This window comes from Anolis sagrei, chromosome 1, assembly GCF_037176765.1.
Source record: "Anolis sagrei isolate rAnoSag1 chromosome 1, rAnoSag1.mat, whole genome shotgun sequence".
NCBI lineage: Eukaryota > Metazoa > Chordata > Lepidosauria > Squamata > Dactyloidae > Anolis > Anolis sagrei.
Window position 1 is genome coordinate 242,645,593 of NC_090021.1, and position 23,853 is coordinate 242,669,445.

General features: G+C 39.0%; 1 protein-coding gene across 1 annotated transcript in view; it reads left to right on the forward strand.

Annotated features, from left to right (window-relative positions):
- The window catches only part of MUC2 (mucin 2, oligomeric mucus/gel-forming), a 78,592-nt gene that overhangs the window by 49,398 nt on the left and 5,341 nt on the right, over window positions 1–23,853 (forward strand). Inside the window, exons 31-44 of the mRNA XM_067466526.1 lie at window positions 2,447–3,262; window positions 5,641–6,560; window positions 8,625–8,799; window positions 10,547–10,794; window positions 12,840–13,023; window positions 13,733–13,931; window positions 16,667–16,845; window positions 17,777–17,846; window positions 18,223–18,323; window positions 18,512–18,543; window positions 19,439–19,619; window positions 20,024–20,128; window positions 21,406–21,446; window positions 22,594–22,716. Of these exons, the coding sequence (XP_067322627.1) occupies window positions 2,447–3,262; window positions 5,641–6,560; window positions 8,625–8,799; window positions 10,547–10,794; window positions 12,840–13,023; window positions 13,733–13,931; window positions 16,667–16,845; window positions 17,777–17,846; window positions 18,223–18,323; window positions 18,512–18,543; window positions 19,439–19,619; window positions 20,024–20,128; window positions 21,406–21,446; window positions 22,594–22,716 (3,374 nt within the window). The remainder of the gene's footprint in view (window positions 1–2,446; window positions 3,263–5,640; window positions 6,561–8,624; window positions 8,800–10,546; window positions 10,795–12,839; window positions 13,024–13,732; window positions 13,932–16,666; window positions 16,846–17,776; window positions 17,847–18,222; window positions 18,324–18,511; window positions 18,544–19,438; window positions 19,620–20,023; window positions 20,129–21,405; window positions 21,447–22,593; window positions 22,717–23,853) is intronic.

Genomic DNA, 23,853 nt, shown 5'->3' on the forward strand with positions numbered 1-23,853 from the left:
GGTGGGTTATTCTCCCAGCTATTCACTAATGTAGAAGAGCTTTATTTCCAATCATGACTTTCTTGTCTTCATGACTTTAGAGATACCCATATATCATTGTTAAGTGAGGAACTTTTCTATGGGCCATTGTTTTTAACAAGACTAGTATTTTCAGCTTCATTCCCGTGTCTTTCTTTATGGAAGCAATATAAATATGGGTCTGATTTCCAAGATTTCATGGAATTAAAAACATATAGTCTTGGTCTGACGTCAAAGAGATGGAAAATCAATTAATAAGTAAACTTTTAAAAATCTTTAAATAATGAATTCAGTCACTGTGAACAACATTTGGCTCTCCATGTGGCATGAAGGAATGACTCACTCTAACCTAGTGTTTCTCAGACTTCCTAATGCTGTGACCCCTTAATACAGTTCCCCATGTTGTGGTGACCCCCAATCATAAAATTATTTTCGTAGCTACTTCATAACTATAATTTTGCTACTGTTATGAATCATAATGTAAATATCTGATATGCAGGGTTTCATTCACTGAACCAAATTTGGCACAGATCCCCGATACACCCAAATTTGAATATTGGTGGGGTAGGAGAAAATTGATTTTGTCTTTTGGGAGTTGTAGTTGCTGGGATTTATAGTTAACCTACAATCAAAGAGCATTCTAAACTCCACCAGCAATGGAATTGAACCAGCCTTGGAACACAGAACTCCCATGACCAAAAGAAAATACTGGAAGGGTTTGGTGGGCATTTACCTTGAGTTTTGGAGTTGTAGTTTACCTACATTCAGGGAGCACTGGACTCAAACAATGATGGATCTGGGCCAAACTTGGCACGAATGCTCAATATGCTCAAATGTGAACACTGGTGGAGTTTGGGGAAACTAGATCTTGACATTTGGGACTTGCTGGGATTTATAGTTGATCTACAATAAAAGAGCATTCTGAACCTCAACAACAATAGAATTGGGCCAAACTTCCCAGACAGAAACTCCATGACCAACAGAAAATATTGTGTTTTCTGAGGGGCTTTGGTGACCCCCCCCCTCCAACATCCCTTCATGACCCCCTTATGGGTCCCGACCCCCAGGTTGAGAAACACTGCTGTAACCACTCCAGCAATGAACAAATTGGCATGTGTATTGCTCTTTATTAAGAGAGAGCTACATATGCCATATATTTTTCCTTAAGGAATTTTACACAAATAAATCCATAATTATATAAGAGTGAGGATGGTGTTCAGCTTTGATGACTGAACTACAGTTCTGCAGACCAAGCTTCACTTTCTCATTCAGCTGCGAACACCCACAAAGGCAAAGGCAAAGGCAAAGGCAAAGGCAAAACTTCCTGCGATCAAATTTTCCCAGGAAACCCCACAATGCCTTTGTCTTTGGGTTGCTATAAATTGACAATGACTTGAAGACACGCCGTAACAGATATTTCTGCATATTTTTGGAAATTACTCAATACCATAGTCCAGACAAAGTGGAAATTCCCACATACATATGCTCTGGAGAAAATATGTCAAAAAGTGTGCAAAAATTCATTAAGAAGGAAGAGTTGTCAGCAAAGGCATGCAAAATCATGCTTGTGCAGTCTCCCCTCTAAAATTCCTTTAAATATATTACCATATGTAATGAAGTATATTTAACTGATTTGGCAATAGATAACAAACTTTACTCAGTGGATTATATTTTTATAAATCCAGTTGCTAGCCCCAGCTAGAACAAATTCATCAAATCTACTGCTGCTGTTTATACAAAGGTCATTGATCTGATGTGTCTGTTCTTTTTCAGATTAGCAATTGGATTTAGACTATTTTTTTTTTTGTCACGTCAGGAGCGACTTGAGAAACTGCAAGTCGCTTCTGGTATGAGAGAATTGTCCGTCTGCAAGGATGTTGCCCAGGGAACGCCTGGATGTTTTGATGTTTTACCATCCTTGTGGGAGGCTTCTCTCATGTCCCCAAATGAGGAGCTGGAGCTGATAGAGGGAGCTCATCCACGCTCTCCCTGGATTCGAACCTGCGACCTATCGGTCTTCAGTTCTTCTGGCACAGGGGTTTAACCCACTGCGCCACCAGGAGCTCCTAGACTATTAATAGCATAATTACTTGAAATCAAAATTGTGCAATCCATAGAATTCAACTTTGTTGATTTACTAGGTTCAATTATGTTGAATGAATTTCTACAAGGTAAAGTCTACATAGGATTTGCAGCTCATTCTTTTTAGGAGTTTTGGGTTGTACTGAATTATCTCTGAGTAAACATGCATAATATTGTGCTATTAATTAATTAATTGATTACCATAAGTGTATACTCATAATGTAACTATTTTCCAAAAAAGATGTTAAGTTTCTGTTTCAAAAGGCAATTTTAAAAAGCGGTGGCTGGTTAATTAAAGGTTTTATTTTTCACTTCATATTCTTCCATTCTTACTCTTCCTTTTTAGTGACTACTCCGTCCAGCACCACCAAAACTACCACAAGTACTCCATCAACCACTACCACCACAACAGCTACACCAACAACCACTACTACCACTGAGATACCAACAACCACCACTACAACTGCCACTACAACTACCACTGAGACAACAACTACACCCACTACTACAACAACTGAGACAACCACAACTACGCCCACAACCACAACCACAACTGAGACAACCACAACTACGCTCACAACCACAACCACATTTGAGCCAACCTTAACTACAACTCCAACCACAACCACAACTACACCAACAACAACTACAACTGAGACAACCACAACTACGCCCACAACCACAACCACAACTGAGACAACCACATCTACGCTCACAACCACAACCACATTTGAGCCAACCTTAACTACAACTCCAACCACAACCACAACTACACCAACAACAACTACAACTGAGACAACCACAACTACGCCCACAACCACGACTACTACAGAGACAACCACATCCACAACCACAACTGAGATAACGACAACTACACCCACAACTACTACAACAACTGAGACAACGACAACTACACCCACAACCACAACCGAGACCATGTCAACTACACCCACAACTACTACAACAACTGAAACAACCACATCCACGACTACTCCCACAACCACAACCACAACTGAGACAACCACAACTACGCCTACAACTACCACTACAACCGAAACAACCACATCCACAACTACGCCCACAACCACAACTACCACTGAGATAACAACAACTTTCATACCAGGAAATGTCTGTATAGTAGATGGCAAAATATACCATCCAGGTAAGATTCAGAGGCAAATTAAAATATCAGGTATCAAGGCAAATAAAAAAACACCAGTAAAATATAGCTGGTTGTACAAGGTGGGGTCCACAGTAATGGCGCTTTCTCCTAAGTCTAATATAAGAATTCAAAATAACAAATACAATAAGTACAGTACTCTCTTTTAAAAAAAAATAATTCAATGTCTGAAAACATATTTAGAGTGGCATTTCTCTAAATGCCGATAAGATTGCATAACCCCAGACATAAAATCTTGCTCAAATACCACGAATGGAATAAGATGATGTGTTGTTAAAAGCTATTGCATAATTATGTTTCCTAGTCACAGGGGTTTTTTTGGTAAAGATTTACAAATTGCATGTAATAGAGAAAGATTTTTTTAACTGAGCATACTGCCAAAGTAAAGCCACACAATTCTTATTAACACATATCATTTACATACTTTTCATATATTTACATATACCTTAGTGAAATAGAAAACATGTCTCAAGATGTGTAAAAAAGAAAAGTATAAAATGAGATGCCTCCAGTGTAGGAAAAATAAGATAGCTATAGCAGTTGCCTTCAAGTCACCATATATATCATATCTATATTACACCTTTCTAATACATACTAATAATTTAACAATGTTCTACAGTGATGTCTGAAAACCCATTTCCAATTGTCCCCCTCCCCATTTTCTCTGATCCACACTCCATATTGCCTTATTTTGGAACTTGCAGAATTCCTAGGACTTACAAAAGAGTGCTGAGATTGAACATGTAACAGACCTTTCCTTTTTTACTTATTACAGTATATTCTGGCGTATAAGACTACTTTTTAACCCAAGAAAATCTTCTCAAAAGTCAGGGGTCGTCTTATACGCGGGTGTAGTCTTATGCATGGAAGTCGTCTTAACTCTATAGTTTAACTGGAAAAGCTGGGGGTCGTCTTATACGCCCAGTCGTCTTATATGCCGGAATATACGGTAGATACTTCATCCAGGGCTGATCTGTAGAATTATTTAGAGTGTCTGATTTTTAAAATTTCCTTTTAACATTAAAACCAGTAGAAATGGGTTTAATTTTTTTTTTGGGGGGGGGGGGACTTTATGGCATCAAATGATGACATACACTAAGTGTGCTGTAGGCATTTTCCAATATTGTATTCAATTCAAAAACAGTGCTGGTTTCTCTTCATGTGGATTTTCTTTATTCTTGGTCTTCCTTCCATCACACCAAGCAATTGGCCTGAATTCAACAGTTATAGCCACTGTTTCTCAACAGACATATGCATTTTGCATACACAAGTGGGCCACATACGCTTGCCTTTGTCATTAGGCCACATACGCTTGCCTTTGTACATTCAGAATGCTGTAAAAAAGCAGAGCCTGTTCATATGCGTGTAACCTTGAGTATATCCACATTGCACAATTATTGCAGTTTGATGCTCTCCAATGAAATCCTGAAGTTTTCATAAGGTGTTTCGAATTTCCCTTTTTGTGTGTGGCTTTTCTGATTCCATTTGTTTAGACTGGATCTACACTGTAGAATTAATGCAGTTTGACACCACTTTAACTGCTGTGGCTCAATCCTGTGGAATCCTGGAAGTTGTGGTTTGTTGAGACACCTCCCCTCTTTGGCAGAGAAAACTAAAGACAACCACCATGATTCCATAGCATTGAGCCATGGCAGTTAACGTGGTGTTAAACTGCATTTATTTATTTATTTATTTATTTTACCACATTCGTACCCCACTCTTCTCACCCCGAAGAGGACTCAGAGCAGCCTCACAAAAGGCAACAATTTGATGCCATCCAGTTACATATCAATAAAATAAACAAATACATTAAAAACCAAACATTTAAAAAACATCAACATGAAAACATTATTAAAATGACGCAACCCAAATCATTATCCAGGGCTGTTCCATTTGTCATTGCATTAGTTTCATAATCACTTATTGCACTGCTCAATACGAACCAAAAGCTTGGTCCCATAACTATGTTTTCAGTTTCTATAGTGTATACAGCCAGAATTTCCAGATTCAAAACTAGCTGCAAAACTTGGTTGCAAAACTAGCAACTAGACAAAATAAATCAGTGTAGTCCACTAGCCTGCTGTTGCCCTCTTCTAACATTTCTCTGGATTTATATTGTGGTTGCTACAAAGGGTGAATTGGTTTGGGGTTGTTTAACTTTTGATATGTCATTTTAGCTTTAATATTGAATTGCTCATTTATTCTTAATTATTCGCTTTGTTTTTAGTTCTATATGTTTCTAGTTAGTAATTCTGAAAATCACAATATGGATATACAACAAGAAGAAAATGCAGAATATACATTTACATGAACATGTTTTTAGTTACAGCTGATGTTAACACTTGTTCTTCAAACTCTAGGTGACATAATAGAAACTGGAAAGCACAGAGAAATGTGTTATGCTGTCATTTGCTCGGAGCATGGTGAAGAAGAAGTTCACCACTGGATTTGTACAACTACGGCTCCACCCACAACTACGCCCACAACAACAACTACAACCACACCCACAACTACTACAACAACTGAGACAACTACATCCACAACTATACCCACAACCACAACAACTGAGACAACCACAACTACACCCACGACAACTACAACTGAGACAACCACAACTACACCCACAACCACAACAACTGAGACAACCACATCCACAACTACAGCCACGACTACATCTACTCCCATGACCACAACTACCACTGAGACAACCACAACTACACCCACAACTACAACAACAGAGACAACCACATCCACAACTTCACCCACAACCACAACAACAGAGACAACCACATCCACAACCACAACTACTACTGAGACAACTACACCCACAACTACTACCGAGACAACTACGCCCACGACCACAACTACTACGGAAACAACCACATCCACAACTACACCCACAACAACAACTACAACAGAGACAACCACAACTATGCCCACAACCACAACTACTACAGAGACAACCACATCCACAACCACAACTACTACTGAGACAACCACAACTACACCCACACCCACAACTACAACTGAGACAACCACAACTACACCCACACCCACAACTACACCCACAACCACAACCACAACTGAGACAACCACAACTACACCCACAACCACAACTACAACCGAGACAACCACAACGACACCCACACCCACAACTACACCCACAACCACAACTGAGACAACCACAACTACACCCACAACCACAACTACAACTGAGATAACCACAACTATAAGTACAACCCCAAAGTTACCGTGTCAAACCGAAAATGGAACTGTTCAGGTTAGTAATGTTGAATTCTTGATTAAGCATTTTAGTTCATTTAGAAGTATTTTTATTGTTTTTTTACCTCTCAGTGACAAATCTAAAAACCTTTTTGAAACATTAGAATATTTGAAAAAGTATCAAAGTTTATGCAATATCTAATGACAGGAAAATAGTTTTCATTTTGTGCATGTTCTTTCTTCAATCTATTTCCTGTTTAGAAGTTCAAGGTTGCAAAGGCTTATCAGAATTGGTTTTGTGCATTTTCTTTGGCTTGAAAGGGGTGAGTTCACTTTGATATTTGCCTTTATTCAACCTAAGAGAGACAATACCAAGGGCAATTCATCTCTTTCAAGTGAAAAACAACAGTAAGCCAAACACACACACACAAGTAAATTGGTTTGTAAAGAGAATAATAATGCTGATTCAAACACCTATTATGTAGAGATAAATAACTTTTTTCAAGCAAGGTGTAATGGTGGTGAGGTATATGTTTCCCTAGGATTAAAGTCTGGGGGTCTACAGGATAGCTTTGGGCAGTTCCAGACAGCCCTTTAACCCAGGAACAATTGTGTTTTTAAAATGTGCATGTTCCTGAGTTCTAATCCACCACCTCAGAAAGCACGTGTTTTCTGTATATGTGTTTGTGTGTCGGGGGGGGGGGGAGTGTGTCCAGATGCCCTGCCGGGATTTGCAGCAGGGCACCCAGACACCAAGAACCCCCCCCCCCCAAAAGCCCTAAAAATGGTGAAGAATTTACCAGGCCTCCATTTGACCTTGGAACACACTTCTTGGAATGTACCAAGTTCATGCAAGTAGGTTTCCTCACGTGTAATGGTACATTCCAGGAAATGTGCTCCGAGGCTTAATAGAGGCCCAGTAAGTTATTTTACATTTAAAGGGGGGGGGGGGGCTTCTCAGTTTTCCAGCCTGATTCAGCCCCCCCCCCCAAAAAAAAATATGAGAGGGCTTTCTGGACTGCCCTCTCAGAGATCCAGGATTTCTCAAGGAGCTGTCCGGACAGTGGCCATAGTAGGTTCAACCAGTGCTTTTCAGGAAGGCATGGCTCTAATCCACTATCAAATTGCCTCAGCACAAAGCAAGGTTTTCCTTGGCACAAAGCACTTGCATTTACCTGAGGCATCACATGGATGCCGCAGGTAAATATGTGGGAGGCAGGCATGTAGCTGGGGAGGGGGGCTTGGGGGGCTTCAGCCCCCCCCCCCAAATTCTCATGGTGGTTCACAAAAAGGCATTACTGGTGCATTATTTAAACTGTTACGTTTATTCATATCATGATCTGATCACCATGCTCAATATATCCCATATGCATGGGGGTATTGGGGTAACAATACAAAAGGTTTGCTAGGGTAGACCCTCTTTCACTCAGCCCCCCCCCCCCCCGAATCGAAATCCTGGCTACGGGCCTGGTGGGAGGGCATGTGTTTTAGGGCCTATCTGGATGAGCCCTTTGTCACTTGATGATCTTTCGGGATAGACATACCCAGACCCTGTTCTCACATAGCTTGCCACTACTTTTCCTCTGTTGCTATCTCCTTGTAAATCAATTTAGTGGGGATGAGAGAGAGGGCCTTCTCATTGGTGACTCCCAGCTCTGGAATGCCCTCCCTAAAGAAATTAGATTAGCCCTCCCTCTTCAAGCCTTTCGGGTGAGTTTAAAAACATGGCTCTTCAGACAGGCCTTTGATCCTGAGTAATCTATGGTCACCTTGTTGAACCACTGCTCCGCACTTGGATTGTTACGGCAGATACGCGGCCTACCACAGGTTCTACTGCATTTTAGGAATTTTTATAATTTTTATAATTTTATACTCTTATAATTTAATTAGTCGAATTTTATATGCGCTATTGATTTTACTTATGTCTTTGCATTTATTCTTGGGTATTGTTTTTTATATGAGGCACTTGGAGTGCTTCTGTGAGCCGCTCTAAGCTCCAAGTTCATGTATTTATGGGTTTCCTTTAAATGCAACTTCCAGTCCATTGTGATATTTTTGTGCAAATGTATTTGTGCAGATAGTGAAATATATGGTTTTTTCCCCCTGTCTTTTCAAAATACAGCCTGGAGAAAAGTGGTGGATATGTGAATGTACCCAAGCCGTATGTATTGAAGATGATAAATGGATAATCGTGACTATACCATGCAACCCACCTCCCAAGCCCGTGTGCTCCAATGGGCTTGCCCCTGTGCGAGTCGTGAATGATGATGGGTGCTGCTGGCACTGGGAATGTGACTGTGAGTTTGCATATAACATCTGCCGATGTTCACTTAAAATGCTGCAGCTAGTAAGGGGGAAGGGATTGTATGGAATACAGAGTGGAATGTGATAATATAGTTGTGTCTTCAGTGGTTAATTTTAACTTAAAACAGGAATGAGGTTGTCAGTCATATGTGGGGGTGGTGTCTATCCAAGCCACACAATCTAGGATTTTGTTTCGGGGGGGGGGGGGCGGGGCGGGGGTGAGTTTGGTTGGGGGGGGCTGAGTCTGAGTGAAAGAGTGTCTACCCTAGCAAACCTTTTGTATTGTTACCCCAATACCCCCATGCATATGGGATATATTGAGCATGGTGATCAGATCATGATATGAATAAACATAACAGTTTAAATAATGTACCAGTAAGGCCTTCTCGTGGACCACCATGAGAATTTCAGGGGGGGCTGAAACCCCCCAAGCCTCCCCCCTGGCTCCATGTGTTTGAAATTGTACTAGACAAAATGCCTTTCTATGATCACACAGCAACAAAGCTATATATCTCTATGCTTTTGATGTGAGGGACTCCAAATCAGAAAAAGCAGCTTCTATAAAAGCTACTGGACTGATTTCTGACTTTTTAGAAACCCACCAGGAAGATAACCATAGAAAGGTTGAAATGCCATTGAAACTCTTTATCCATACATTCATGGTGGCACCATTGTATCTCGTGATAGAGGAATGGATAGGCATCTTCCCGAGCCTACATTGTACCTAAAATAATGTATGTGGTCAGCCATGTATACAGAGACACATATGCACCATTCTCATTTAGCACAGTTTCTTCCTTTGAAAAGGGGTAACTTGTGCAAATCTAGTGACAGCACACATTGATATCTGTGCAAATGATATGGATATTCTTTTTGATGAGCAATAGAATCAGAAGACAATGTTGTCCACCTAATTTTCAGCTGCATCAGTGAGATCACTAGTACAAAAAGACTGCATCAGATGTTCAGAAAAATTAAGAGTGGAAGATGTTGTTAAGTGGAATTTTTGAAGCTCTATTTCATTTTCCTCCATCTGTGTTATCTTCCCATAAAGGTAGATATACATAAAAACATGCAGAGAGAGTTATGAAGTCATATTTCTTTTCTTTTCAATACTTTCTGATGTGTGATAGTTATCCAATTTTCATTTTGTTAAACTTTCTGCTCTGTGCACCACAATTAGAAAAGTCATGATACTTTCTGAGATAAAGCCACATGAAAATTGCATTTCCCGTACTGCAGGTCAAAGACTTCAGCTGTTTTAGAGTCTTAGCTAATTATGTTGTTAAGGTGTAAGTAACACTATATTTCCCCAAATCTCAAACCATAATGGAAATGCATTTGGGAAGGTAACAGCATGAAATGTCAAGAGAGGAAGTCCTATTGGCTCCTAAGCAGTTTGGGAGGCAGCAGCTTTCTCTAGTGGTGGAAATGACCCCCTTTGCTACTTTTCTGCTGCTGTTGCACATCATTTGTCAAAAATGTCTGGTGAGGTCAGTGAAATTCATAGTTTCATAGACCATCCTCAGTTTGATAGACCATTACTTTCTTTAGTGAGTCCAACAATATTTTATATCTAGTCAGTTACCATTTTCGATATCAAACTCCACATTCAGTAGATTTTATTTTCAGTATGAGTGCTGTTAGGATATACCGTCTTTACTGTTACAAAGTTTTTATTCATGCTCTTCTGTGTGCTTCCAGACAAAAAGCTTATCAAATGCTCTTGTCTTTCTAAAGGCTATTGCACTGGCTGGGGAGACCCACATTATACGACGTTTGATGGCATCTACTACAGTTACCAAGGCAATTGTACTTATACTTTGGTGGAAGAGATTCATAAAACCATTGACAACTTTGGAGTGTATATTGATAATTACCACTGTGATTCAAGGGAGGTTGTCTCCTGTCCACGCACACTCATTGTCAAACATGAGACCCAAGAAGTGCATGTGAAAACAGTCAGAATGATTCCTATGAAATTAGAGGTATGAGCAAAATGACCTTTATTTCAGCACAGAATGGCTCCTGAGATTTAGCAACAGTTACTAATTTTGTCTTCCTACAGGGCATATATATGTATGGAACTGTGGGAGATATTTGGGGTTGCAGCATTTTTTCTAAATCAGGTTATTAATATGGATAATCCTATTCTACTGGTTGAGAACTGAAACAAATTATGATCTAGAGGGGTTTTTTAAAGCATGGAAACACATTTAAGGCTTTCCCCATTCTTAGAAATTCCAGGCACAACTCTGGCTACATATCCCCATTTAGATTAACGATCAGTGTGCAATAAAATGCCCCTGGAGCTCTTGATTAGGCAAAGAGTGATGGACATCTCCAACCTTCTGCAGTGGGCTACCCACCTCCTGATTGATTATGATCTCAGAAGGATTCCTTATCCTTGTCTCCACGTTTGCTCTAACAACAACTCAGGAAAACCTTGTGCCATGGCTTCTCCTTTTTATCTCTTACTGACATGCCTTCAAGCAGTACCCATTTCCCATTTCTTTCCTCATCACCATAACTGTGGTTACAGCCCTTTGTAAACACCGGTAGGTATTAACTAGGGATGTGCAAAACTTTGTGTTAAAATAGTTTATCGTATTTAATTTGTATGGTTTGTATAGATAAACAGATATTAAGAAACACAGGGGGGGGGGGCACAGAAACATAAGAATCGAAACACCCAATACATTTGTTTAAGTTCTGTAATCCTTGGAAGCTTCCTAAAGTCAATTTCATTTTCAGTGCAAGTGAGGCGAAGCCAGAGGCCCCATTCTTCTTTAAATTCAGAAAAGGCAGACTGCCTCTCACCATGAGGAAAGTAGTTGGGCAGGATGAGCTAAGTGAACTGAAAAAGAGACAGAGTGCACAGAATTCTGGGAAAAGTAGTTTGGGAAGACAAGGAACCCTATGGCAGAGAATTAAAAAGACCCTGCCCTAAACTACATTTCCCACAATTGTGCTCAGCAGCAGAAAGCTCCAATCAAGACAGGGGAGAGAGTTGCCCCTCCAAGCAGCAGCCTGAGTTCCAAGAAATAATTAAATCTGCAAAGATGACTGACTAATATTTCAATACTATTAAGATATGTGCTGGACTGGAAAGAAATCCCTAAATTGAAGTTCTATGGGTTAATATGTTGTGTTTATCTCTGGTCTTGGTAACCTTGGCAACCTTCTTGTGGTCAAATACCCGGAAGGTACAACTGCCTACTTATTTCACATTTGGTTTTGGAGAGGATCCTAAGGGCCCCACCGTTTCATTTCATTTCATTTCATTTCATTACAAGGGAAAGACAAAATTCTAGCCCTTCCTCTTATCTTATTCTTGCTGAATTGAGTTTTTGTACATTGAACAGTCTGCAACTGCTGAACTACCACAATTTGATCACAAAAGAGGAAAATGAAGAAAAGAGAACCTGGGACATTTTAATCGCAGCTTTAAAAGTGGGACAACAGAGAATTAATGGGGGTTGTTACCACCAAATGGAGACAATAGGAGGATATGTCAGAAGCCTGCAAAAAAAAAAGTTAGAACCACATGTGATGCAATGGCTGCATTCTGCCTGCCCTTGTTACTATTTTCAAACTATTGAACATTTTGCTGCCACAATTAAGAGAGCTACTGTTTCATTGAGCATTTTCGAAACATAATTTGTCTTAGCATAGCTAGATATTTACTTTAATTAGCCAAACAGATAATAAGGTTATTAATTGATGTTTAATAAGTTATGTTTTAACTGTTAGTTTTTAATTGTAATTATTCATATATATGTCTGGATGGCATCAAATTGCTGCCTGTTGTAAGGCCGCCCTGAGTCCCCTCCGGGATGAGAAGGGCGGGGTATAAATATGGTAAATAAAAAAATAGACTCCTTAAAAGCAAGAAACCAATTATTCACAATTGTTAATCCTTCATTTTTCTTTGTTCTGTTCCAGTTCCACATTTTAATGTAGATTTAAACATAACTTATGTCCCTGTAAACATTGTATGCAGCTTATCTATGTTATTCCTTTCCTTAAACAGGTGACTGTGAATGATGTGGCTGTGGCATTACCTTTCAGAAAATATGGTGTCTACATTTATGAGTCAGGTCTAAACTATCTGGTGGAAATTCCTTTATTGGGAGTGAATGTATCTTACAATGGCGTATCCTTCACTATTAGATTGCCTTATCGTACGTTCGGTGGTAATACACAGGGACAGTGTGGTAAGGATTATTTAGCTTGTGCTTTTAAAATAACATATTGTAAACTGATTTTATTGATACATCTGATATTGGGTTTCTTAGCAAAAAGTGTTATGTTTGATGAAAGAAAGGAATATTAAAAGGTTTTGAAAGGGTGATAGAGTTCATCTAGCCACATTAGAATCATGATATCCGTAAGCCACTCCTCATAGGCATGGCTTGCAGAACTTTTACCATTTTCATTGCCTTGCTGTGAACTTGTTTTAGCTCATTGTTTGGTTGTGATGCCACAAACTTGACACAATATTCCTGATGAAGTCTGACCAAAGTAGACTAGACTGATACTATTAATTCCCACAATCTGGACACTATACTCCTATGGATGCAGCCTAGAATCACATTGGACTTTTTAGCAGAAAAATCACACTCTTCACTCATATTCAACTGCAATAGATGTGCCCCGCCACAAGCTGTAGATGAGAATTAAGGGTGTATCCTACAATTGGGAATAGAAGACATCTTTCATCCATTGTGTCTTTTTATTCACAGAAGTCAGGTCCTCAGCCTAGGCTATAGAAATTACCCGAATGAGTACAAAACCCCACAGAAGTTGCAAAGCTCTGTGATATGAGTTTAGAGCTATTGTTCCATCAGCCCTTCTTGTGATTTATTATAAATATACATAAAATATGTTTTCCCCATTAATTCATCTGCTTGTCATCAATCTTAGGCACATGCAACAACAATAAAAAAGATGATTGCAGGCTACGCAATGGAACCATTATAGACAACTGTATAACCATGGCAGATGACTGGGTTGTCAACGATCCCAACAAGCCCCAGTGCCCTCACCAACCACCTCCAACAACAACAGTTCGCCCCCCAACCTGCCAACCTTCTCCACTCTGTGAGCTTATAAAGGATACCAGGTAAAACATTAATTATTTTGACATCAAGCATTTACTTTTGATAGATTCGAATGTGCTCCTAATTGCATACAGTTTGATTTTCTTTACACTTACTTGTTGGTATTTTGTGTGATTTTATTTTAGAATTGTATTTAGTGCTAACATGTTTTATTCCATGGCAAGTGACTTGTCCTTTAAGATGTGTATTTTATATCTGTTATTCTCCCCCTGTTGTTTTTAACTATTTCCTACTGAAAAGTAAGAAGGTACAAGTTTGTATTATTGAAATACATACCTCAAAATAATCATGCTGAGCAATTGCACTCTATATAAGCACTACATCCCTGCATTTTCCCCACAACTACAAAACTGGTAACTGAAAGGATTCACACTGCCATCATCTATGCTACTGGCATATTTCAGTTGATTCTTCCCTCTCCTGATAGGAAGGGGGAAGTAGATTTCCTTGCATGGCATTTGCATAGCTGTATAGTATAAGAGGGGGCTACTGTTGTTTCCTGTATCACAGTGAGCCGGCACAGTTGCTGCTGAAATTTGACAGTAATATAGTAACGGTGGCATGTTTGGAGGCCACTATGGAGTTTTGGCAATGACCATAGCAACAGTAAAAGGAAAAGTAGAGTTAGATTAGGAAAAAAACCAAAATTAATCCCAGACAAAACAAAGGGATCCTAAATTAAGGTTGAAGGTATGTCCAGCAGTGTTGGAAGAGATTATACTCTGCCTGAAAACCTTTTTGCAGCTGGTGGATGATCTTGGATCCATCCTTCAAATAATAATGGAGATGAATCCAAATTTCGGGAAAGCTTATATTATTAGTTCTGGCCGTTAGACCAGCTGCACCTTTCCTAGAATTGGAGAGCTTAAGATGGTAGTGCAGATGCTGCTAACCTCAAGGTCAGATTTCTTCAATGCATTGTCCATTGGGCTATCTATGTCTGGAAACTTCAGTTATTTCAAAACATTATTCAGTTATTTCAAAACATGGCAGCTAAATTGGATATTGGTATATCTAGGAGTAACCATATTAAACCAATATTAAAATCACTCAACTGATTGTAAATTACATTTCTGGTATAAGTACAATATGTTGGCTATTGCCTTTAAATCTTCATGTGGTTTTGGTCCAGGTAACCTACAGGATTGAATTCTTCCATATAATCCTGTTTACATGGGAGGCATCTACTTCAGGGCCCTTCCACACAACCATATAACCCAGAATATCAAGGCAGAAAATCCCACAATATCTGCTTTGAACTAGGGGCCCAAGCATACAGCTGAATAAAATCCCACATTATCTACTTTGAATTAGAATATAAGGCAGTGTGGACTCAGATAACCCAGTTCAAAGCAGATCTTGTGGGATTTTCTCCCTTGATATTCTGGGATATAGAGCTATGTGGAACGGCCCTGGGTTAACTGTGTCCACAATACCATGTATTCCAGATTAAAACAAATAATGTGAGATTTTATTCAGCTAGTGTGGAAGGGACCCCAGACGGGCCCTATATCCTAGGATCTGATCTCAGGTTATCTGCTTTCAACTGGATTATATGAGTCCCCACTGCCAGATAAGATGGGATAAACAGAAAACCTGGGATCGGATTCTGGAATAAAAGGCCTGTCTGGAAGGACCCTCAGTCAGTCCAAGCAAGGCTGCCTGTTACCCAGAGGTCATTTTCTTCAGCCTCTCTGTAGTCTGTGACCTATTAAAAGAGATTTCTCAGCTTGATATGCTGAGTTGAAAGCAGTAGTAAAGATCTGTCTCTTCCAGAAAGCTTATCCTGGTTATTTTTAAATTATGGTTTTAAAGTATTTATTGGAGGGTTTTTTAATATATAGGTTTAATATGTCATTTTAGCTGATATTATGTTTTATATATTTTTTATTATTCCCTGCCTTGAAGAAATCATCATCAGCACCACCATCAGTTGCTACTAGTCATAATTATTGCACATTCAAATTGATTTTATTATATAAATATTTGAAAAAAATCCAACTGATTTATGGTAGAGTAAATTCAAAAGAATTTGGCTCCAAAGTTTATAAGAAGTATATAATCAGAGATTCCACACATCTCTGTTATGTTGTTGTTTATTCCTTCAGTAGTTTCTGACTTTTCATGACCTCATGGACCAGCGCATGCCAGAGCTCCCTTTCAGGCATCGCCACCCCCAACTCCTTCAAGGTCAAGCCAGTCACTTCAAGGATAACATCATCCATCTTGCTCTTGGTTATAGTTTGGGCTTTTACTCTTTAGGTTGTCAGCATTCTATAATGCAAACATAATATGCAGAGAACTCTGTTACCCTTCTTGATAATTTTAGATCATGAGCCTTATCAGGAGGATTGGATGTCCTTAGCCTGCCCATTAGTATCCTCAAGGCCTTATCTCAGAGAGAAGGCATGTCTCTTTTCTCCTCCTATGCTGCAAATAGGTCTATAAAAATCTCTTTCTTCATTAGTGGAACCTGTGAAGCTCTGGAGGCTGCATGAAGCAGGGAAGAACCCACTCCTCTCCGATGGAGCAAACTGCAATCTGTTTCCATTCTAAAGAATGTTCTCCTTCTTGCCTTCTGATAGTGTGAGGTGTACAGGGAGAGTTTCTTTGCTGAATTAACTCTCTAAGCACATTAGTCTCTATGTGAAGTGCATAGAGATTTAACTGTTTCCTTGATGAAATAAGCACAGACCATTCTGCACTTTATATGCATTATCTTTTTCTCTCCATCTAGCGTATTCGGGAAATGCCATGCTGCTGTAAATTTTGCAAACTACTATGCAGCCTGTAAATACGACAGCTGTTTTGTTCCTGGGCGTAAAATGGAATGTGCAAGTCTTCATATCTATGCAGCAATCTGTGCAGACCAAGGTGTTTGCATTGACTGGAGAAGCTACACCAATGGCTCATGTCGTAAGTATATGTCTCTATAAGGCTTATCCAGAAATGTTAGGATGATAGTAGACTACATGTCTTTACCAAAGGTTTCCCTCAAACACTATTGATTATCTTAGTCCAAACAGCACAGTGCCAAATAAACTATAATGTGATGCCAAGATTTGCAATCTCATGCTTTTCTCTGTGTGAGAAAGTTTCTCAATGAGAGATGTCACAATTCCAAGTCACAGCAGGATTGTAGACAAAGATTGGGAAAAGATTATGAAATATCAAGGTCTCACAATGAGATTTATCACATCTAGAAAATGGCAGCTGCCATGGTTGCAGTGGCAACAGGTGCTCTATAAAGAATTCAATGCCAAATGACAATTCGTAATGACATACGTCTGAATGAAAATAATTACACTAGCACAATTACACAAAGTAATACTACTTAGAACATGCTATGTTATTCTATGATACTGTACTAATTCCCAGATGTTTGGATGGGATCAAAATCTTTGCTGCCCTAAGGATGGGCAGCAGCTGAGTGACAAGGTTAATGGGGGATACACTACTCAAAATTATTCTCTCCTCTTTTTTCTTTCTGTTGCTTCTTCTTAATGACACTGGACGGGCTTTCCCCAGGATACAAAATAATCCTTTCTTTTCATTAAGTCAGGTTATGCAGGAAAGATTAGGCAGTTGGGCATGCCTCGTGGAGGAAGGTGCAATCAGCTCTCATTACTGGCCATCAAAAGAGGAGAGGCTATGGACAGAACAGTACAAATAGGCCAGATTATCTCCATGTTCCTACAGATCACTCTTGCAATTTTCTCTCTGTCTATGAGCCACTGGCTTCCTGTTTGGTGGATTCTGAATGTCAACATATAGAAGTAGATACAGATATTACTGGTACTGATTTTGCTGAATCTCTAATTTTATCTTTCTCCCCTTTTTATTCTAGCCGTCGAGTGTCCATCTAACAAAGTTTACAAAGCATGTGCTTCTTCTCAAGAAGAAACTTGCAAATCAGGGTAATTTTTTTTTCCTGAAAATCAATTCTCATTACTGTTTACCTGCAGGGAAGAATGTAATAAGTTTATGGTTCATTGGTAAGCATAGAATGCATTTAAGAGTCCGCAAAACCCAATATTTATAAATGCTGGGCAGTTTTGAAAGTACTGTGTCTGGCCTGGAAACCACAGATTCATAAGATCTGTTTACATAATATCACACATTCATCTGGCCAGGAATACAGTATTTATGGTGGGATCAGGGGCAAGCACATCCTGCAAATATAGTGTAATATATGATCCAGATATTAAATTTGTACACTTATACAGAGGTATATCTCTGTTGATAATACATATGCAAATAAACCTGATTTTCTGAAATGTTAATATCTTGTAGTGTAATAGGACGCAACGATACACAGCTAAGAGAAGGCTGTTTCTGCCCAGATGGGACAGTACTTTATGATGCTGCGGTGGATGTCTGTGTGAAAACCTGTGGTATGTTTTAGTTCTAATTCTTCTTTCTCTCAAACACACTTAGGCCACATTTCTATTTCCATTTACCCAGAAGTAAGCCCCAAACCTCAGTGATGCCTACTTCTGAGTAGACATGTAAATCACTGGCTATTAAGCCACCATTTGGGATTATGGCAATTGTAATAGTATCCTTCTCTATTCACTTGCAGGATGTGTTGGCCCAGATAATGTACCCAGGAAGGTAAGGCATATGCCTGTTTTTTCTGTGCTCACTTTCTACTGAATTCTAAGTATCTTCCTGGTCACATGGTCAAAATATTGTCAATCTATTTAGAGAGATGTTCCAATAGAAAGCTACAATAATTATCATTTCGGAGTATGTAGCATCATTTGGTCTGAACAAAAATTGCTTGCCAAGATTGATTATACCTCTTTTTTTATTATGGAAGAAGATTGAGATTTTTGAAAGAACATTTTAAAAGCCATCAATGGACATGACAATGTTAAAAGAGTACCATAGCTTATGATAATACTGAATTGTATTTTCATGAGGTTAAGACAAAGTGTCGTTTATATTAGCCAACCAATAGGAATGGCAATGAAGCTCCTGTTGAGAGGTGGTGACTGTTATTACCCCTTAACTGATCAGTTTCTGAGTTAGGAGTTAACTGGGCAGTTTCTCAAATCACTCCTGACACAAAAACAAAAACAAAAAAAACTGATCAGGAGTGTTGCCATGCCCTAGTACAAAATGCAGAGTAACTATCACTAGGAGATCAGTCATTGCTGTGGATTATAACACTACAGCAAATGTGTTTGAAGAAAATGAGTAAAAGAATGCCTACTGTGTTGCTGTCACTACCTACATCTTCAAAAGTTTTACACCACCCTCCACCCATTACTTTACTGCATTTTGGAAATTCCTAAATTTCCTAGCCTTGACTGTTTTTTTAGCAAGAGCCTCTGTCTAAGATATATATCTCTAATAAACATACCAAAACTTTGTGCTCTCTTCCGAAATCTTGACAATAGTTATAGCAGATGTTCAAAAAACTCCCTCATCAATAGAACTAGATTTTAAGTGTAACTTGTGATGCCACTTGTGTCCTTATATGCTTACTTTGGCTCAATAACAGTTTGGGGAGAAGTTTGAGTTTGACTGCAAAGACTGCATTTGCCTGGAAGGAGGCAGTGGCATCATTTGTGAGACCCATCAATGCCCACCAATATCCACTAATGGAACATGTGAAGGAGAAGGATTCTACAAGATCACTGAAGTCAATCCTGGTGACAAGTGTTGTTCTACTACCAGATGTGGTAAGTCCTTATTGGTTGCTGTTTGTAATTGAAATATCTGTACTGGAGTAATCTTATGGGAATGATAAACAATGTATGACCCTTATGTCCTGTTACCACCAGTTTCAAGCTGCTAGGATACAGCTGAAGGGGCCCTGTCCATGTGGACAGACAAGTCAGAAGGAGTTTTGGTTTCAGGTGTAAATCACTTGCAGGGTTTTTTTTAATATGGAGAAAACAAGTCAACAAGGGTATTCTATTAAAATAACACCTGGATAAAAATGCTAACAATAGGAAAGATTTCAACACAGAAATGATTTGCAAGATGCACAGCCCCTGCCCCCTTTAGACATCTTGGATCAGGATTATTTAGGAAGAGATCCAGTTATCCCTGGTATTTCATTGTTATTCTTTTTGTTTCACAGTGTGCAATTCCAGTGACTGCTCAACTAAGCCTCCTGATTGTCCACCAGGGTTTCAAGCTTCTTCTGAGGTTCCTGTAGGTGGCTGTTGCCCTGTTTATGAATGCAGTAAGTCCATTTTAATTGACTTTGGAAAAATGAAAACCATAAGTTTAACACTCTAATTGTAAGTATGTTTACTGAGGAGCAGGTTCATCTATTTGTAATGGGAGGGATGTCTGTGTTATTGTCCCTAGATTACAGCCCACATACACTTCAGCAGAAGATTGTACAACTGGAACCACAGTTAAACATGACGGGTTTTACCTACTCCCTGTGAAAAATTAGTAACGCTGAGTTTCCAGTTTTATGGAATTGTTTTCACCTTTTCCCAAGAATTGGTTTATTTAGATTGGAAAAGTACCTTTAAGGGTCCTTCCACACAGCTGAATAAAATGCCACATTTTCTGCTTTGAACTAGAATATATGGCCGTGTGGACTCAGATAACCCACTTCAAAGCAGATATTGTGGGATTTTCAGCCTTGATGTTATGAATTATATGTCTGTGTGGAAGGGCCATAAAAGAAGACAACTTTTAGAGAAATATAAAGTTCAGTCCCAATCAAACCATTATATTTCAGAATACACGACAGACTCTCTTTCAATGCCACCCAATCAGCTGAAATCAACCAATTAATCAAATGAAAATAGAAATAGAAAATCCAAAAAATCAATGTATTGTTGAAGGTTTTCATGGTCGGAACCACTGGGGTGTTGTGTGGTTTCCAGGCTGTATGGCCGTATTCTAGCAGCATTTTCTCCTGATGTTTCACCTGCATCTGTAGCTGGCATTTTCAAGGGATTCTCATCAGTCTGTGGATCCTCTGAAGATGCCAGTCACCAATGCAGGTGAAACATCAGGAGAAAATGCTGCTAGAACATGGCCATACAGCCCAGAAACCACACAACACCCAGTCTTGAATTCACTCAAGCTTTCCCCTTAAAACATTTTCTATTGATTGCTGCCATTTCCCAGAGCTGAATGGGTGACCTTTGGTGCTAACAGTCCTGTCTCTTCACCACTAGCAATAATGGAAGGGAAATGAGACAGCCATCCAGCAATCCAATCAGTCCAATTAATTTACAGTGTACAATTCTTTATTCTTTTAAAACTGTCCAGTAAATGAGGGGTGGGAATTGCACAGACTTCCAAATGTTGGACTGCAATTCCCAGCAGACCTATTCAGCAGCACCATTGGTCTTGGATGCTGTGAGCTGCAGTTCTGCCAAACAGAGAAAAGTATGCTAGGCAGCTATAGAAAAGGTTACAATTTTAAATATACAGTTGCATGGTTTTTAAAAACAATCTAAAGCTTTTTAATAATCGCCTTCTCTTTGTTTGTAGAGCCTAAGGGGGTTTGTGTGCAAGATGGTAATGAGTATAAGGTAAGATTTATTTTTCCTCTGGTGTGAGGGGCTCTAGCAGAAGGGAAATATTTGGTCTTTAATGTTATTTTATGAGGGGAAAAAATCAGGGTTAATTATCAACGTATCTATTTTTAGAGCTCAAATGTAATAATAAATTACTAAATATTTCATTACCATATGGATTTCTCAGCAGTTAATAGCACAAGTCTAAACCTGCGTACCGGAATCCCATATTATATTTCCTTGCTAGAGAGGAAGCCCCATCAAACGCAATGGGATTTAATTTGTAAATGTACATGAGATGGACAGAATACAGATAATATTCAAGAAAAAAACTTATAACTCTATGTGGAAAATTAGAATCTGCCAGTGATATATTACTATCTACTTTTACTAATCTAAATTAATAGAAACTGGGCAGTTCCATTTTCTATTGTTGGTACTCAGTCAATGGTAGCAGGCCTACCCAGACAGTTTTAATGACTAATTTTAAACTTGCACCTTATATTTAATCCCTTTTTTGTGTATTTTAATGTATATTTTGTGGAAACATGCTTTAATATATTTTTTTTAAAAAATGTTTTTAGGTGAATGTGTATTGTAAAATAGGACTCTAACTTACAATTTAAAGGAACAATACAATTGAAAACATACAAAAATGAACATTAAAATATAACTAAACTATTAATAGTATAGTTAAAAGAATAGACTTCAACTAAAATGTTGTAACTCACCTTGAGCCATGAGGAGAGGAGGGCAAGAAATAAAATTATTATTATTATTATTATCATTATCATCATCATCATCTTAATTGCTGCAATATTTGTAAGTCTTCCTGTACATTCCATTGGTTTATTGGAGGAAAACCTCACAGAGAAATGGCATCAAACCTGAAAAATGTTCCTAAAATACCTTCAAAATGTCTAATAAAAGTAACTTTTGAAACTTGCTGGAAAGCAAATAAATGTGCATAGCTTCACTCATATTTATCTTATTGTTGAGATGTAGCTTTCCTACTCAGGCTCATTCCCTCCTTATCCTCACCATCAAATAACTATTGAATAGTGGATAATTTGCTTGCCATTCTGGATTTAACCAGAATTTAAGCAGGTCTCTTCTACATTTTTGTTTTGCTAACATTTTGTGTCTTGCTCCTGTGTTCCAGCCTGGTTCTGAAGTCGTAGGAGCGAAGTGTGAGCAATGTCTATGCACTCACAATCAAGACAAGAAGACACAATTGAATATCATAACCTGTGGCCATGTCCCATGCAATGTGACATGCGAACAAGTAAGAATCAACTACTTCAAAACAAGCACACACATAAATGAATGAAAGCGCCTGTACAAAGCAGGAGGACCTATACATATTTGTGGAAGATTGCTGTAAAATGGGGACTGAATGTTTAGTTTTCTGCTGATGGGACAGTCAAGAGCACCACATCAGTCTCTGTTCCTTATAAATAGCCACATCGCCAGCTTGCATAGTAGATTGCATAGAATACACAATGCCATAAATGTATAGGGATTATACACTTATGGCAATGGGTTAAACGCTTGTGCTGGCTGAACTGCTGACCTGAAGATCAGTAGTTCAAATCCACGAGGCGGGGTGAGCTCCCATCTGTAAGCTCTAGCTTCCCATGGAGGGCCATGAGAGAAGCCTCCTACAGGATGGTAACACATCCAGACGTTCCCTGGGCAATGTCTCTGTAGATGGCCAATTCTTTCACACCAGAAACGACTTGCAGTATCTCAAGTCGCTTCTGACACATTAAAAAAATTATGTAGCCAGAAAGACACTACCATGCAGAAATCCATGCATGGTAAGTAAAAGTAAGTAAAGTAATCCATGCATGGTAAGTAAAAGCATGGTAAGTAAAAGTACCATGCAGAAGGGACTATCGGTAGTCTCAAGGGGAGGGTCAGCACTACCATAAGCATAGGGAGGTAACTGCTTCAGACAGCAGATAAACAGAGGTGGGGTGTTGACAGGCAGAGCTGTGTGTGGCCCATCAGCTCTTCTGCTGAATAGAGAACCAGTTAAAAATATTATCCCGTGACCAGAGCTGACATGCCAGTCACAATGACTTCTGTGCATAGAATATTGGAAGGGTTCTTCTTTGTCTCTTCCAGCAAAATCAATCAATCAACAAAATAAATCAATATATCTAATTTGGTTTTATTTAGGAAAATATTTGTAGAAGTGCAAAAAAATAATTTGGATGAAAAACATAGATATTGTGGAGGAGAGAACAAAAGCAACCTAAATAGTGCTGAGTGTTGGGAGGAAAGGGAATTGAACAGAAGAGAAGAGAGCAAAGCTAGTTGGATGAAGGCTGAAAATGACACACGGCAACATTTTGCTGGAGATTTTACCTGTCCAACATAATTCTGTGCAGGGCCAGAACTATCATTAGCTATAGAG